At 44.8% G+C, this 17800-nt stretch overlaps 1 protein-coding gene and 1 long non-coding RNA gene across 3 annotated transcripts in view; one reads left to right on the top strand and one right to left on the bottom strand.

Annotated features, from left to right (window-relative positions):
- DENND1C (DENN domain containing 1C) overlaps positions 1 to 17402 on the top strand; it is a 49023-nt gene extending 31621 nt beyond the window's left edge. Inside the window, exons 17-23 of one of the 2 annotated variants that reach the window (XM_079960021.1) lie at positions 2245 to 2285; positions 3643 to 3714; positions 6247 to 6303; positions 10019 to 10156; positions 13808 to 13863; positions 15759 to 15981; positions 16075 to 17402. In XM_079960021.1, the coding sequence (XP_079816147.1) occupies positions 2245 to 2285; positions 3643 to 3714; positions 6247 to 6303; positions 10019 to 10156; positions 13808 to 13863; positions 15759 to 15981; positions 16075 to 16701 (1214 nt within the window). In that variant the 3' untranslated portion in view covers positions 16702 to 17402. The remainder of the gene's footprint in view (positions 1 to 2244; positions 2286 to 3642; positions 3715 to 6246; positions 6304 to 10018; positions 10157 to 13807; positions 13864 to 15758; positions 15982 to 16074) is intronic. The other variant, XM_079960022.1, reaches the window with a different exon arrangement.
- LOC307206784 overlaps positions 1 to 17800 on the bottom strand; it is a 610614-nt gene that overhangs the window by 552073 nt on the left and 40741 nt on the right. The gene's annotated exons all lie outside the window — the stretch shown is intronic.

Consider the following 17800-nt stretch of genomic DNA (forward strand, 5'->3'; position numbering starts at 1 on the left):
AGAATAAAAGTGGTCCGGTGAAAATCTGATATACGGCTGATTTATGGTGAATTTATGAAGAATACTGTCCTTGAAGTTCAAAGCACTTTCGCCTCCTGGAAGCGGTTTGCAACATTTTGATTACAGTGGTGCCCCGCAAGACGAATGCCTCGCAAGACGAAAAACCCGCTAGACGAAAGGGTTTTCCGTTTTGGAGGCGCTTCGCAAAACGAATTTCCCTATGGGCTTGCTTCGCAAGACGAAATGTCTTGCGAGTTTTTCCGACTTTTTTTCCCTTCCCCCCCCTTTTTCTAAGCCGCTTATCTGCTTATCCGCTAAGCTGATAAGCCGCTAAAAGCCGCTAAGCCGCTAATAGCGCTAAGCCGCTAAGCCGTCAATGGGCTTGCTTTGCAAGACGAAAGAACCGCTAGACAAAGAGAATCGCAGAACGGATTCTTTTCGTCTTGCGAGGCACCACTGTAAATCAGTCACGGTCAATTGGACTCGGAAACTTTGTATTTGAGAACTGTCAAAGATAGAGAAGCGGGCGCCTGCTGCCTGCAGTACCTGTGTGGCCGCCACAAGGGGCGCTGTTCGGTAACGCTGATTGGCTGAGACGGCAGCTGATTGACCCCGAGTTCAGACAGTTGATCTACCCATAATAAGGATAGGGTGAGGTAGAGTGTTACGGTCTATTAAGGGAAAATCCAGGAAAATAAAGGGGTTCCGTGCGGAGCTGTCAAGCTAGCGCTTCCTTATTTACGGAAGGCCTTTAGGGGATGCTCCTCTAGAAGGGACATCTCCAGGCTCGGGGAGGTGGGAGGTGTGTGTGTGTGTGTGTGGTGCTTGTGCATTACATTGTAATGAAGGGGGGTGTCTCCTGCTACAGGCTGATAATATGGAAATGGATCCGCAAACGATCCACAAAGCCACAGCCCTAGGTCGTATGGCCTCCTCAACACCCCTCCCTTTGTGGGGTGAAGGTGAAGCTTTGACAACAACAAAGTCTCAGCAAGAATTTACTGGGAGACTCCTGAGATTGTAGGATGCTTCCACATTAGTAACCAGTTACTCTGACATAGAGTAGACTGATAGAAAGCAATGGACATGACTCACTTAGGTCCATTCATGTCTGTGGGTCTCCCATGAGTGTAACTTAATTGGATACAGCCTTAGGGCACTAGGAAGGTGTGGTTAGCAACACTTTCCAATTATATATAAACTCTGGAATTCCCTGCCTATTGAAATCAAGCAGGCACCTTTACAGTATTCCTTTCAGTGCCTGCTGAATACATTCTTATTTAATAATAATAATAATAATTATATATATATATATATATATATATATATATATATATATATATATATATATATATATAAAAAATATACTCTACCCCAGACAAGCCTTCACAGATGTTCGGAATTGCTCAACAACTTGACCCACCCAAAAAAAAGCTCAACAATTTTCTGAAGAAAGCTGAACAATTTGAAATATGGCAACCCTATTTTAATCTTCTGTATATTTTAAATTATGGTTGTACATTTTTAGCAATAAGTATATTGTTTTAAAGGGACGCAGGTGGCGCTGTGGGTTAAAGCCTCAGCGCCTAGGGCTTGCCGATCGAAAGGTCGGCGGTTCGAATCCCTGCGGCGGGGTGCGCTCCCGCTGCTCGGTCCCAGCGCCTGCCAACCTAGCAGTTCGAAAGCACCTCCGGGTGCAAGTAGATAAATAGGAACCTCTTACCAGCGGGAAGGTAAACGGCGTTTCCGTGTGCGGCTCTGGCTCGCCAGAGCAGCGATGTCACGCTGGCCACGTGACCCGGAAGTGTCTCCGGACAGCGCTGGCCCCTGGCCTCTTAAGTGAGATGGGCGCACAACCCCAGAGTCTGTCAAGACTGGCCCGTACGGGCAGGGGTACCTTTACCTTTTTATATTGCTTTATCTTTTTTTTTTAACTGCTTTGAGGTTTTTTCCCCTTCAAGCAGTATAGAATTTCAATAAAATAAGTAAGTAGATCAGTTTGTGGGAACCCCATGCCGTTTCCACACTAGCACCCACCCACACATTTCCCCCTACATTTAGGAGCCTTTTTGTGTAGGGAATGTGTTCAGAGCTGCCTTCTGCATCCAGTTCTTTACAGAATGTGGGTCCTTTGTACACTGATGGGCAGATATAAGAAGTTACTCTGAATATACAGTTCAAATCTCTGTGAAGGCAAAGACAAGGCCCTCAGAGACACTCACCTGTACTCTCTTTCCTCCCCAGGTAGCATGCATTCCTATCAGCTATGGGTGGAGAACTTAAAGGTAAACGAATGAAGCTCCATCCATCTTCTTTTACCTTGTTATTTCTTTTCCTTACAGCTACTTGTTTTGTTTGCGCTGAGGTCTTTTCTAGGCTGTCTTTTAGGGCCAAGCCCCCAGAAAGCAGCTTACATAATATAAGCGTGAAATTATAAAATTAGGACGTTTGATTAAAAATGCACCCACCATAAAGTATCGTGAAAGACTACACTAGGAATAAATAAAGATAGAATAGCAGTGGAACCAAAACAGTGATAAATAACATTCATCTCAGGATAATACCATACAAACATGTAAAGCTCTTCAGCACCTTTTACTCTCATCTTTTTAAAAAATGTGACTTGACTTCAGGGAGGTTTGGTTTTGTATTTTTATCTTGAGAGAGGCTACAAATAAATTTTGCTGTGATTATTAACAGTATGGCCATAAACATGCTTGTGCTGTTGAGGAAAAAAACCTAAGAAAGCAGTTTGCCCAAAGCTGCTTGTGGCAAATGTGGGACTTGAACCCTTGTCTTTCAAATCCAAGCCCAGCTCTAGATGTCTGGGTCCCTTGACCTTGCAATGAGTAGGTAAAAAAAAGATAAAGGACCCCTGGTCCAGTCGAAGGCGACTCTAGGGTGTGGCGCTCATCTTGCTTTCAGGCCGAGGGAGACGGTGTTTGTCCAAAGACATATTTCTGGGTCATGTGGCCAGCAGTACTAAACCACTTCTGGCGCAATGGAACACTGTGATGGAGCCCAGAGTGCACAGAAACGCCGTTTACCTTCCTGCTGCAGCCATACCTATTTATCTACTTGCACTGGCGTGCTTTTGAACTGCTAGGTTGGCTGGGACAGAGGAACGGGAACTCACCCCATCATGGTGATTCGAGCTTCCAACTTTCCGATTGGAAAGCCCAAGAGACTACTCAGTGGTTTAGACCACAGCGCCACCTGCGGATCAGCTGATAAGCGGCTTAGCGGCTTAGAAAAAGGGGGGGGGAAGGAAAAAAAACCCGCAGGAACTCGCAAGACATTTTCGTCTTGCGAAGCAAGCCCATAGGGAAATTCGTTTTGCGAAGCGCCTCCAAAACGGAAAACCCTTTCGTCTAGCGGGTTTTCCGTCTTGCGAGGCGTTCGTCTTGCGGGGCACCACTGTAACAAATTTAATGAATCAGCTTTTATGGACTGTAGTTTGCACAAGCCAACACACACAGGCTGGGGGACCTGCTTCCTCTCTGCACATCAAATGATTGTCTCAGTGGCCAGGAATTAAATCAAGCTCCCTTGCACAGCATCCTTGCCCACTAGTGTTTTTTGAGTGTGTTGTTCCTATTAGATGTGTGCCTAAGCTTCACCTCTCTCTCTCTCTCTCCTTAGAAAGGTGGAGGAGCCCTGATAAGTACCATGAAAAACAAGGCCAATCCAGCTGTCAAGAATGCATATCAATATGTAAGGCATTTTTCCCCCATAGATTCACATACTTGTAGAGTTAGAAAAGACCCGAAGGGTCACCTGGTTCCTGCAATGCAGGGATCTCAACTCAAGCATCCATGACAGAGGGCCATCCAATCTCTGCTTAAAAATCTCCAAGGAAGGAGATTTTTAAGCAGATTTTTAACCACAACCTCTCGAAGGAGTCTGTTCCACTGTTGAACAGCTCTTACTGTCAGAAAGTTTTTCCTGATACAGTATTTAGTCAGTATCTCCTTTCTTTCAACTTGATGCCATCGGTTCGGGTCCTAGCCTCCAGAGCAAGAGAAAACAAGCTTGTTCCATCCTCCATGTGTTAACAGAGAAATCGGAGGGTTCCCTTGGACAAAAAACAAGGACACCAGCCAGGAATACCAGAGCAAAACAGTAGCCAGTAGGCTTGGTCTTTATTGAAGACTGTCGCAACAGGACTCCCACCTGCCAGAAGGTGGAACAAGATGGAAGCCCCGAACAAAAGAGCCCCCAAACTTTTATTAGCTGCTAATCCCCATGTTACACCCCCCCAAAAAAAACTACATCACTCATACATCACGGTTACATCATGAAAAGGGAGGTCTGGTGGCAGTAATCTGAGCATCCTGGACCCTGCTCCATGGTTCCCCTTGCCCTCCACCAAACACCCATCAAGTGTAACAAAAAAAGATCTTTACATTTCCCTGTTTCCCAGCCAAGTTAATCACACCCTTTTGTCTTCATCTGGGTTTCTTATTTCTGGAATGGCTACCTGTCTGGCACTCAGGTATCAGGATGCCAGGGATTATCACTCAGGCAGAGGGGTTGCTGAGTAGCTGAGCTCACATGTCTATATGAATTTCTGAAGTTTTCCCAGTGACCCAGTACATAGACACATTTATCAGTGAATTGTTACATTTGGTATTGTGCAGCAGAGGCCCTTTGAGTAGATAGGAAGAAACTGTGATGCAGTGTTTTGTGGGGACAAATCACAAAAGTCACAAAAGTGATTGTGCTGATTTTGGTAGTGGGCTGCATGTGCATGATATCTGCTGGAGGGGCAACCCCCAACCAACCTATACATAAATTCCTGCAACACATGTGACAGCCCGTTAGATATTTGAAGATGGCTATCATATCCCCTCTTTTCCAGGGTAAACATCCCCAACTCCCTCAACTGTTCCTCATAAGGCTTAGTTTCCAGACCCTTGATCATCTCGGTTGCCCTTCTCTGCACACGTTCTAGGTTGTCAATATCCTTCTTAAATTGTGGCACCTAGAACTGGACACAAGACTCCAGGTGTGGTCTGACCAAGGCAGAGTAGAGTGATACTATTAATTCCCTTGATCTGGACGCTAGACTTCTGTTGATGCAGCCTAGAACAGCATGAGCTTTCTTTTGCTACTGCATCACACTGTTGACTCATGTTAAAGCTTGTGGTCCACTAAGACCCCAGATTTCTCACATGCACTGCTAATAATCCAGGTTCCCCATCTTATATTTGTCCATCTGGTTCTTCCTCAGTGTAGAACCTTACGAACCCTATTGAATTTCATTCTGTTTGTTTTGTCCCAGTTCTCCAGTCTGTTAAGGTTATTTCAATCTTCTGCAGCATTAGCTAGCCGGTTTGTTGTCATCTGCAAATCTGATGAGCATCCCCTCAGTTCCCAGCAATCCTTAACAAACTACGCTGCCCAGAATTCTTTCAGGGAAAGAATGTGCTTTGAATGTGCTTTTAAGTACAGCCGTACCTTGGAAGTCGAACGGAATTCATTCCAGAAGTCCGTTCAACTTCCAAAATGTTCGGAAACCAAAGTGCGGCTTCTGATTGGCTGCAGCAAGCTTCTGCAGCCAATCAGAAGCCCCCGTTGGACATTTGGCTTCCAAAAATAGTTCGCAAACCGGAACAGTCACTTCTGGGTTTGCGGCGTTTGGGAGCCAAAACGTTCGAGAACTAAACTGTTCAAAAACCAAGGTACGACTGTAGTTGCAATGAGGGTTTTGCAAATTCCAGCTGCTTGGATGCAATGCTGAAGACTGCACAAAATGGCTCTTTTTTTACACCCTAAACTTCATGCTCACCCTGGGTGTGTGTGTGCAGCTTTGAGAAGCTACACATTTCAATCGACTGATCTATTTTCTTTGTCCTTGAAATTCTGGGAAGTATTGAACTAAGTTCTACTCAGAGTAGAACCTTGAGTTAGTTGTGTCTATTATTGTCAATGGGCAGGAACAGTAGGCGAAACAGGAAGGTGCAGCCGCCCCCCAACATTGCCCCTGCACTGGAGTCCTGCTTTCCAGGGTCATCCCAATCTCACTGGAATCTGCTGCCATCACCTCTCCTCACTTCTGCAGTGGCAAGGGGTCCGTGGGGGTCCTGCCCCATGGAATTCTGGCACAAGATGGTGGCTGCCTCAGCCCTTCTTATGGGCAGACCAGCCCTGTCAGTGGGTCTCTCTGAGTAAGAATAGCTTTGGCCCAAATCCTCTGTTTGGAGTGCTGCATATCTCCTCATACCCACTCCATGTTCTGTCTAGGCCAAATGCCATGCCAAAATGCAGCTGAAGAATATGCGAAGCCGTCTGATGGAAAAGGTAAGCCACTCCAGACTTCTTCCTTAAAATGATTAAAGGTGATGTAGTGCTGGATGAGTGCTCAGTGGTTCTTGTTTTTGCATTTGTTTAAAACCCAACTGAAAATTGTTTTTAGAGTTTAATTTTTTAAATTAAATTTCTGTTTTACATGTTAGAATATTAAACAACCTTAAAATATCAATAATAATAATAATAATATTATAATAATAATTTTTTTGAAAAATATTTATACCCCACCCTTTCTGGTTTAAAAACCAGGCTCAGGGCGGCTAATAGCAAATTTAAAACATTGATTAAAATGCAACTTGAAAACAGCATTAAACAGCATGGAATGCAGCATAAAATGCAGCATCTATATCAATAAAATTCAAAAATTCAGGGTCATTGACTTCCCTTCCTCTCTTTCCATGGTTCATTTTGTACAACATAAATCCCTTTGTATTTTATATAAACTGAACCATATAGTATTCCATTATTACATCCATCAAAACTTATTTACACTATGGAAATTATCTTAATGCTGCCCACGTTTTCAAATAAACACAATTTCCCCCATATATTCAATAAACACTTTCTAATCTTCTTTAAACCTATGTTCTTTTTGTTCTCTTGTTCTATTTGTTAGGTCTGCAAGCTGAGCATATTCCATCAATTTAAGTTGCCAATCTTATTTAGTTGGGACTTCTCTTGTTTTCCATTTTTGGGCTAACAAAACACGAGCCGCGGTAGTGGCATACATAAATAACCTTTTCCAACACCTGGGTGAAAATTGTTTTTAAATATGATTGAATGTTTTACGAACAGAAGAACAGCCTATTGGATCAGGCCAATGCTCTACCTAGTCTAGCACCATGTTTTCACCTTGGCCAGCCAGGTGTTTGTTGGAACCCGCAAGCGCAATAAGAGAAACACTCTCCCTTCTTGTGGTTTCCAGCAACTGATGTTCAGCAGCATTAATGCCTCCAACTGTAGAGGCATAACATAGTCACCATGACTGGTAATCATCAATAGCCCTCACCTCCAGGAATTTGTCTAATCCTCTTTGAAAGCCATTGGGGTGGGTAACCATCACTGCCTCCTGTGGGAGTTCCATAGATTAACTATGGACAGTGGCAGAGGAACTCTCTCTGTTATGAGACGAACCGCTCTGTTATGTACTGAAGTTCTCACCCTGGGCCAGCAGGGGGATACTTTAGATAGTTTTCACTCAGGTCCACATATGCAAATAAGGAATTGAAAGTGATGTTCAGTAATTGGATAGGTACAGAAAGCTGTTACTGTTGCGTTGTAGTGGAGCTCTATCTAAGCAGGCTGGCTGAGCCCTTCAGTTCAATTCTGTTCTGGCCTGTGAATAAAAAAGAGCTGTTTGAAGAATCGCTGTGTCGTCTGATATGTTCGCCACAACTTAACACGGCTGATGGCGAACGAGAGGCAGCCCTTATGGACGCCCATATAGACGGCGCAAGAGAGCGGCAGCCCGTATGGAGCCACACAAGTGGCGCCCATACTAATGGTGTGTGCGCACTCATCCACTCTACAGCTGGGGGGGCAGTGGTTCATCTTGTCACCCCCCAAGTGATGCCCAGGGCGGCCTGCCCCCCCCCTTTGTACATCCCTGACTAAGCGCTGCGTGAATAAGTACTAAGCAGCCGTGGTCCTGTATACCTGAAGGAGCGTCTCCACCCCCATCGTCCAGCCCGGACACTGAGGTCCAGCGCCAAGGGCCTTCTGGTGGTTCCCTCACTGTGAGAAGTGAGGTTACAGGGAACCAGGCACAGGGCCTTCTCGGTAGTGGCGCCCGCCTTCTGGAACGCCCTCCCCTCAGATGTCAAGGCAATAAGCAACTATCTTTTAAAAGACACCTGAAGGCAGCCCTGTTTAGGGATGTTTTAAATGTTTAATGCTGTATTGTGCTTTTAATTTTTGGTTGGGAGTCGCCCAGAGTGGCTGGGAAAACCCAGCCAGATGGGCGAGGTATAAATAATAAATATTATTATTATTATTATCTTTTATGTGTCCTGAATCTTCCAATACTGTGTTGCCAGGGGCAGGGAAGATACTTTTCTCTATCCACTTTCTCTATGCCATGGCATAATTTTCTCTATGCCATGCCAAATAATTTTATAATTCCGTTCCAATTCTGTGCTGCTAGTAGACATGCTGCTACTCAAAGCAAAGTAACCAAGGTCCAATTGCCCTTCTTTAAAAACAGTTAGCAATCTTAAACTCGGGGTACATTCCATATATTGACCTGTAATATAGCTTATTTCTGTAAATACCCTCTGCCAGAAGGGGAGCCAGGGTGGTGTAGTGGTTAAGAGCAGTGGACTTGTAATCTGGTGAACTGGGTTTGCTTGCCCTGCTCCTCCACATGCAGCTGCTGGGTGACTTTGGGCCAGTCACACTTCTCTGAAGTCTCCCAGCCCCACTCACCTCACAGAGTGTTTGTTGTGGGGGAGGAAGGGAAAGGAGAATGTTAACAGCTTTGAGACTCCTTCGGGTAGTGATAAAGCAGGATATCAAATCCAAACTCTTCTTTATACACAAGGCTGTTCAAATGAAGTTTTTGAGCTATTTTTAAGGTAAATTGCCCAAAATGACACTGCCAACATGGGTTGCCATACATCCAGATTTTCCTGGACATTTTTAGCAATTTCCGCCCGGACGTCGCTTCTGACTGCAGTATTCCAGATATGTCCGGGCAACCCTAACTATTGCAACCCTAACTATTGCAGCCTCTCCAGTTAGCTTCTTCTTTGACAAGCTAGCTGGTATGTGGTCTGGATCAGGGCCGGATTTAGGTTGGATGAGGCCCTAAGCTACTAAAGGTAATGGGGCACTTTATATGTCCAGCTGTCCTTCGTCAACAACAAATTGTCGCTGTTTTTTGTGTTGAATATATGCTATATGGTAATTTATGGACCTAATGGGTTTCTAAAGCCATTTGCACATAATAAAATATGAATTTTGTCAAAGTAATTGTTGAACTGCATTAAGAAGAAGTCTATTAACAGTGAAATCGTTATTAAGCTCTAACTTAAAATGATTTTTTATTCATAACAAACTGCAAACACATTGGCATTTGGCAATAACAGAAGTTCCTTTAGAAACACAATTTACAAAGACTCATAATCTAGTCTCTAGAAATTTGCTATACCATGAAATAATAATAGGTGTAAATATATGATGCAAACTACTAATAATTATAAATAGCAGAATGTAGTCACCCTATTTATAGAAATGAGCAAACCAGTGATATTTTAGGGAGCAGGCTATCAGGTGGGGGCCATGACTGGTTTTTGCATTGAATATATGCTATATGGTAATTTATGGACCTAATAGGTATCTAAAGCCATTTGCACATAATAAAATATGTATTTTATCAAAGTAATTAGAATGTAGACACACAATATCTATAGAAATGAGCAAACCAGTGATATTTTAGGGAACAGGCTAACAGGCGGGGCCCATGACTTACATCATAGGAGCCTACACAACACAAAACACTGTTGCTGTACGTAGGTTTTATTTTATTTGTTTATTATCTTATATTTTGGAAATGTACATCCATTTTCTTTTTCCTTTAATTTTTTTGGGGGGGCCCAAGAGAGTGGGTCCCTACCCTAAGCTATAGCTTGTTTAGCTTATACGTAAATCCGGCACTGGTCAGGATGGGAAGCAAAGCTTATGCTCAGAATAATCTTGTCCTCTCTAGGATTCCAGTACAGGCCCTCATCGACAGCGAGGGCATTCCTCGAACTGTGACCATATCTCCGACCCCATCATGCCCACCAGGAATAGGCAGTCTGAAAGCTTGCAAAGCCGGTTGCCCATCACCCAGCACTTTGGGAAGGTAAGGGGGGAAATGAGTAATTTAAAATGGGTGGGGAACCTGCATCGCTGCCACCACCCTTAGATAGTGTTGGACTGTAGCTTCCATCATCCCTGGCAGTTGACTGGAGCTGAGGGAAACTGGGAATCTTGAAAGGTCATAGTTTCCCTATCCCTCACCTAAAACAACATGTGAGGAAAAGAAGAGGAACCGGGTCAGGGGGCACCCAGAAGATGATTCCCCCAAGAGTGTACAGTGTTACTTCGGGTTACAGACACTTCAGGTTACAGATGCTTCGGGTTACAGACTCCGCTAACCCAGAAATAGTACCTCAGGTTAAGAACTTTGCTTCAGCATGAACAGAAATCGCATGGCGGCAGTGGGAGGCCCCATTAGCTAAAGTGGTGCCTCAGGTTAAGAACAGTTTCAGGTTAAGAATGGACCTCTGGAATGAATTAAGTTCTTAACCCGAGGTACCACTGTAGCAGCATTGGTGCAAATGGGCAGCCTTAACACTTGCTGCATGTACTCTGTGCAAATGTGGAGTCACGGATGTCCCTCTGCAGGAGATCAGTGCAACAGCTTATCTGATAGTCGCAAGCCAGTTGCATGAACAACACAGCAGGCAGAATCTGTGACCCTCCAGAGGTTGCTGAATTCCAACTCCCACCAGCCCCAGTCAGTATGGCCCAATGGTCGAGCAATATCTGATGGGCCCAGGTTGCTTACCTCTAACACAGGTGTAATAAACGAAAATCTGCCCTTGTTCCCTTATGGGGGACACAAGAGCCCTTATAGAGTCCTTTGTAGGTTCTCCATCAGTCGGAGAAAAGAACAGAGGCCAACCAGAGAATATTGAGAAGCAAAGCAGCTTGTAAGCCTGATCTTTATTGAACTGTTGCAACAGGGGGCTCCCCTCACACGCAGGAAAGGAGGAGGACCCAGAACCCAGGTGTGCCCGCCCTTATATAGACATATTAAATTGCCAGCCTTGGAGTCCAAGACCATCCCCAGACACATCATACCTACATCACAGAAAGGGATGTAGCTCAAGAGATATCTGAGTGTGTTGTTTACCTCCTGTCTGGCAAGTTACCTGTTAATGCTTACTTGATTGGATACCCTGGGGAGCCTGGCCAGTCTTTTGTAATGATAAATACTTAGTTCCTGAGCCAGGTCACAGGCTCACCCTATTCATACCCTATTCATACACAGACATACCCTTAAGACAGGATTTGTGAAGGAAAAAACAATGGGGAGGCTTTTCCCTTGACTTTGCAGAGAAAACATTTGGTCAGTTTGGGAGTCAAAATGCTTCCAGGACTGTTTTCCTGTGCTGCTTCAGACATGTGGTTTATATATTTATGTACGTGTTTGCTTGGTACATTTATGAACATTTATTATATATATAAGACCTTAATTTTTTTATTTCACAGGGGTCAGCAAACTTTTTTAGCAGGGGGCCGGTCCACTGTCCCTCAGACCTTGTGGGGGGCCGGGCTATATTTTGAAAAAACAAAATGATGCAAAAGCACCACGGGCCCCGGTGGCTGCTTACCTGTGTCTTGCGAGCGTCAGGGGCTGGCAGCGGCGGCATGATAAGTGGTGCGCACAAGGGCTCTGGAGAGAGGCTGCTTAAAATGGCGGCCGCTCAAGCACTGCTGCTACTGGCACCAACAAAGCCCAGCCCCCTTCCTCCTCTAGGCAGGGCGAGGAGAATCCAGGAGGAGGGAGGGAGGAGGCACTGCCGCTGCTGCCGCCGCCATGTGAGGGAGAGGGAAAGAACGTACATGCTGGCGATCCACGCGGCGATTCCCGGACCATCCGCAGGCCGGATCCTGAAGGCAATTGGGCCTGATCCGACCCACGGGCCTTAGTTTGCTGACCCATGCTCTAACATAAGGAAATGAGCAGAGTAGTGCAGCTCCCATTGTTTATAGAAATGTTCTGCAAGTTTTGCCTGTGTCTGGCTTGTATGTGAATGTGTTGCTTGCTTGCATGTTTTTATATGCAAAAGGCATCAGTATGCAAAAGTTAAGGAATAAATAAATTGGGAGTAGATAAGTAAAGAAACAGGGGCAGAGGATTTTTTAAATAATGCTACCTTAAGGCTCCCATGTACGGTTAGCTCCTAAATATGTTAATTCAGAAGGAAGCCCTTATATGTTCAGTGGGTCTTACCTCCTAATATCCCCTTGCATTCAAAAGTCTACTTGTGACTGTGCTTCTTTGTGTCAAATGTAGAGAGCAGCACTGTAATCATGAGAGTTGAGTTCACATTTGTAGCGAAAACTAAGTTACAATATGCAAAGCAGAAAGACAGGACAGAAAATTTGGCTGAATTAATTGCACAACACATATGGGCATTGTGTACTATTTAATTGCCATGTCTTCTGCTAAAGAATACTGGAAATTGTAGTTTGTTGAGAGTGCTCAGATATTCTCTGTTAGAGATCCTTAGCTCTCCTTGCAGATCAACAATTCCCTGGTGAGAGGGAATGACTGAAAGTGGGTTTGTTGGCGGTAAAGACACATCTAGTGTTAAGGATTGCCAAGGATGATGTCTAATGTTTAGGGAAGTTTTTAATGTTTGATGTTTTATCACTTATTATTATTATTATTATTATTATTCTGTTGGGAGCCACCCAGAGTGACTGGGGAAACCCAACCAAATGGGTGGGGTATAAATAACAAATTATTATTATTATTATTATTATTAGTAGTAGTAGTAGTAGTAGTAGTAGTATTACTAATGGAGAAAGCAGTCTGGTTGTCCTGAGAGTCTCCAGCTGAATCCATGCCCCACCTTACACTAGAGTGGGGAATATGTAGTTTTGAATCATGGAAAAAGGGCCACTAATCACCAGGACATTTTGTTCTGGACAAGGGGATCAGAACCCCTACAGGTGTGTGTCCAGTGCCGGATTTACATATAAGCTAAACAAGCTATAGCTTAAAGGTAAAGGTAAAGGGACCCCTGAGCGTTAGGTCCAGTCGTGGACGACTCAGGAGTTGCGGTGCTCATCTCACTTTATTGGCCGAGGGAGCTGGCGTACAGCTTCCAGGTCATGTGGCCAGCATGACTAAGCCGCTTCTGGTGCAACAGAGCAGTGCACGGAAATGCCGTCTACCTTCCCGCTATTTATCTATTTATCTACTTGCACTTTGATGTGCTTTCGAACTGCTAGGTTGGCAGGAGCTGGGACCGAGCAACGGGCACTCACCCCGTCATGGGGATTCGAACCACCAACCTTCTGATCGGCAAGTCCTAGACTCTGTGGTTTAACTCACAGCACCACCCACGTCCCTAAGCTATAGCTATAGCTTAGGGCCATCCCCAAAAAATTAAAAGAAAAAACCTGGGTGTGCATTCCCAAAATATAAGATTAAAAAACAAATAAAATAACACCTAGATACAGCAACAGTGTTTTGTGCTGTGTAGGCTCCTATGATGTAAGTAATGGGCCCCCAATCATTTTAAGTTAGAGCTTAATAATTATTTCACTTCTTCTTAATTCTATTGCATTATTAAAATACTTCTTTAATTGTATTTCAGTTCAACAATTACTTTGATAAAATTACATATTTTGTTATGTGCAAATGGCTTTAGATACCTATTAGGTCCATAAATTACCATATAGCATAAATGTTGTGCTCCCTTTCTCTTCACAGTCTCGCCCCAGGCGACCACAAAGACAGACCAGCAGTACAGAATTGGAGTCACAAAGGTAAGGCCTGGTTACCGCCGAACTCTATTTGCTGTTCTCAGCTCTGCTTCTCACATCCTGTGAGTGTTTCAGGGCTGGCCCAGCAGGTGGATCAGAATCTGCTGGAAAATGATCCTACACCAGCCTTGATGCAGTGAATTAGGTTCTGTGACTGGGGGGAAACCATGCTCAGCTAAACCTCTTGGGCTACAGTGCTGTGCACCCTTAAATCTGAGAATAAGTCTCACTGAGCTCAGAGGAAGTTTCCTAGTTCTGAGTAAACCCATAGGGATGGGAGGATTATCTCTAGGGGAAACCATCACTGCTCTTGGGAATGTCATTGTGCTCCAGAGTTCCACAGATGTTTAAACAAATAATTTCCAAAATGATTAAAAAACAAACAGACCAGTGGTTTTACTCATCTGTTCTTCCATAAACACTCAGGGATGAGGTATTTGTTGTTAAATGATTAAAAATAATCATAAGCTGCCATCATCTTTTTGTGGTAAAAACAGAAGAGTCTGCTGGCACCTTGAGGAAAAACTGTTCTACTGTTTAGTTAATTTGTCTTCTAGGTTCATTATTTTCAAATCTGAAATAGTAATTTAGACAGCCAAACAGAACATCCCCTTTGAATTGCATTTCTGAGGAGGAATTTATGTATTTATTTATAAATCTCGTTTTTTAAAAAAGAAGCAAAGTGTGGCATAAGCTTTTATGGTCCAGAGCTCACTGCTAGCAGACTGTTGCTCTTTTGCCAGTAGGATTAAATCACATACTAGTAAATTCAAGTTGTGCAGTGAAAGTAGATTTGAAACTCACTCAGCTGCACCAAACTGAACTTTATGCAGTAAGGAAAGTGATGGGGAAATGCACAGGTAAAAAGTGGGTTGACAACTGCTGTCAACCCACTTTGGATTTTAAATAAATGCATTTTATTTAAATGCATGGAAGGGTGCCAGGAGCTGCCTATGTAGAAATGCCTCTTTAGAAAAACCCACACAGCAATGCAAGAGACAGCAGGAACTGTGTCCCATTAATAGGCGGAGCCCTGATTAATACCAGAGCGGATGTGATTAACTTGCAGATAGACACCACTGGTGAAAAATTAGCATTATAACAAGGCAGAGTGCAAAGTGGGACATTGCCTTTCTATAGCGAAATGGCCCCTCCCATAGGATCATATCTGCTAATGAATTCCAACTGTGGCTTCTCTTGAATTCTTTAGCAAACAGGACAATGTCGTACTTGGAGGAGCTGCACAGCCCCTCCTGTAAAGATAGGTGAGCCCTGCCCTGTGGCCACCCATAGTTTTGTTTTCGTGAAGTCCCTGTGAGTTTTGCTCCCCAGGCATTTTGCAGAGAGCATGGATGCGGGAAGAGGGTAACAGAGCAGGCCCAAACAAGCTTTTACAGGTCACCTACACCCAAAATAAATTTAGAAGCTGTTCTGTGGTGCAGCTCGACTGTCGTGCAGGTAATGTGATAATTAGCAGTGTTCAGCTCAAGCGCTGCCCGGGGCTAGTCCATAAACGATCACAACAATGCAAATCTACCTACCAACCTACTGCCTTTCACATGGGAGAGGGACAACTGAACATAGCCAGATTCAAAACAAGGATGAATTGCCTTTCCTGGCTTTCCAGCTTTCTTCATAAACTACAGCAGTCAAAATCGACTGTCCTCGAATCAGCTTGTTTTTACATGAGTAGAATGTGTCCTTTTATTTAAAATGCATCTCTGGGTTATTTGTGGGGCATAGGAATTTGTTCATTATTTTTTTCAAAATATAGTCCGGCCCACCATATGGTCTGAGGGACGGTGGACCGGCCCACGGCTGAAAAAGCTGACCCCTGATGTACCGTATAGCATTTCATTCCTCATCACATTTCACATGTGAAACATATATTCTTCCAGGGAAGTTTCCAACTCTTCCAGCTCAAGCTCGCTGGACTGTTCTTTGGAGCCTGGAGAAACTGAAAATCTGCACCCGGACTTCCTGGATACAGGTGGGATTGATCTCTTAGGTGAAATCTTTGAGACTCTAAACTTTCTGGAGCCAAGCGAAGCCCAGCGGCCACTCTATGGGACGCGGAGCCTGGACTTCTGCAACCTAGAAGAGAGGAACTTCTATACTAAGGTAAGCCCTCCTAGTTTGGCTCTCTGTGCACCTGTCAAAGAGGCCAAGCGTGGACAGCGGCAAATTCCAACTCAGTCTCTTTGTCTTTTGTAGCTGAGGCCCAGCAGGAACACACTCCATGAACCCCTGTCTGAGGAAAAGGATGATGATGATGATGATGATGACGACGACAACTCATTGTACGAGGGCACCCTGCTCCCAGCCTCTCCGGATCAGGAGCATGTGCAGAGTGCTCTGCTAGTGTCCACCAGAGCAGCAGAAAATAGCTGTGAGAAGTGGGACCATGACGTCCCTGAACCCGAAGAGATTCCTTGCCCTGAGAAGTCAGCAGTTCCATCGCGAGGGGAGACAGCAGTTGTTACCGCTGGCTATGAGCTGCCGCAAGTGGCATGGACCCGGAATATAGACCACGAGAACTCCAGTGCAAATGAAAATGGAACTGAAAGCTGCACTGAGGTGGAGTCCGGCCAGGAGTCTAGGACTGACCAGATGCTCAAATTCACTCCAGCCATTGCCGCCGCCAAGGCAGAGCCACCAGCAACCAATTGCTCCGGCATCCAGTCACCTGCGGCTTTGTCCCAAAGAAAAGTGAATGTCGACACCGACTTCAAGACCAAGCACAGCGTGCCAGCCCTTGGGGTGGTCACTAGACCACCGTACTCCTTGACTTCCCGGCCCTTGGCCAAAGTGTCAGAGCTGAAGAAAAGATTTGAGGCCTAGAATGTTCAAAGTGAGGAGTCTGTAGCCTCGGAAGAGGAACACCAGTCTGCTTTTTTGACTTCCGGGGTGAAGTAGTAGCTTCTGTGGCTGGGGGCTGCACTACAGGCCTCTCCTCTGGTGCCACAAGGCAGCTCTGGGCTTTGAAAGGCACTGGGGGAAACACCCCATTGCTCCGGGCATCAATAGCGATTGCTAGAAGCAGAATTGGGTTCTACTCCTAGTCCCAGTGCATAGGACTCGCTTCCTGCCTGACTTGTAAGCTGCCCCCTGCTCACTACTAGAGACAGTAGTGCTTTTTTTCTGGGGGTACGCATACCCCTGAACACTTTGTGAATCTAAGTTTGGCCTCATTGAGGGGCAGAATTTCAATATGAGTAGGAAAATGAGAGTACCCCTAAACATTTTTAAAGAAAAAAGCAGTGAGTGTGTGTGTTTGTGTGTACATACATTCATATTCCTGGGACTGGGGGAAAGACCGCTTTAGCACCATTCCTCTCCTAAACACATGAAACTGCTCTTCATGTAACTTTTCCCAATATGGAAACCATATCAGGGAAAGTATGTAACTAGAAAAGGACAAGCTATCATCATGGGCTGGTTCAACATATGCACTGCTTGCCACCCAGTGGCTGCAACATCAGTTAATTTGGGGGGGGGGTTGCGCACATGCGAATAAACATAAATAAAACCAAGCAACGTTAGCTCCAGATGTGGTAATAGCCACTGACTTAAATGGTTTATAGGTAGAATATTCAATAAATTCATGGAACAGCGCAGGTCTGTCGATTGCTGTTATTTATGCTAGCCAAATGGACCCTCCAGGTTCAAAGTCTCTGAATACCAGCTGCCTGGGCAGGGGTGGTATTGCAAGTGAGGCTGGTTCCTCCATTCACTGCTTGTGGCCTTTCCAGAAGCACCTGGCAGACTGTTGCTAAAATCAAATCATTGTAGGTAAAAGCTAAATGTAAAGGCCCCGTGGACGGTTAAGTCCAGTCAAAGGCAACTATGGGGTTGCAGCACTCATCTCACTTTCAGGCCGAAGGAGCTGGTGTTAGTCCACAGACAGCTTTCTGGGTCATGTGGCCAGCATGACTAAATT

This window comes from Podarcis cretensis, assembly GCF_951804945.1.
Source record: "Podarcis cretensis genome assembly, chromosome: 17".
NCBI lineage: Eukaryota > Metazoa > Chordata > Lepidosauria > Squamata > Lacertidae > Podarcis > Podarcis cretensis.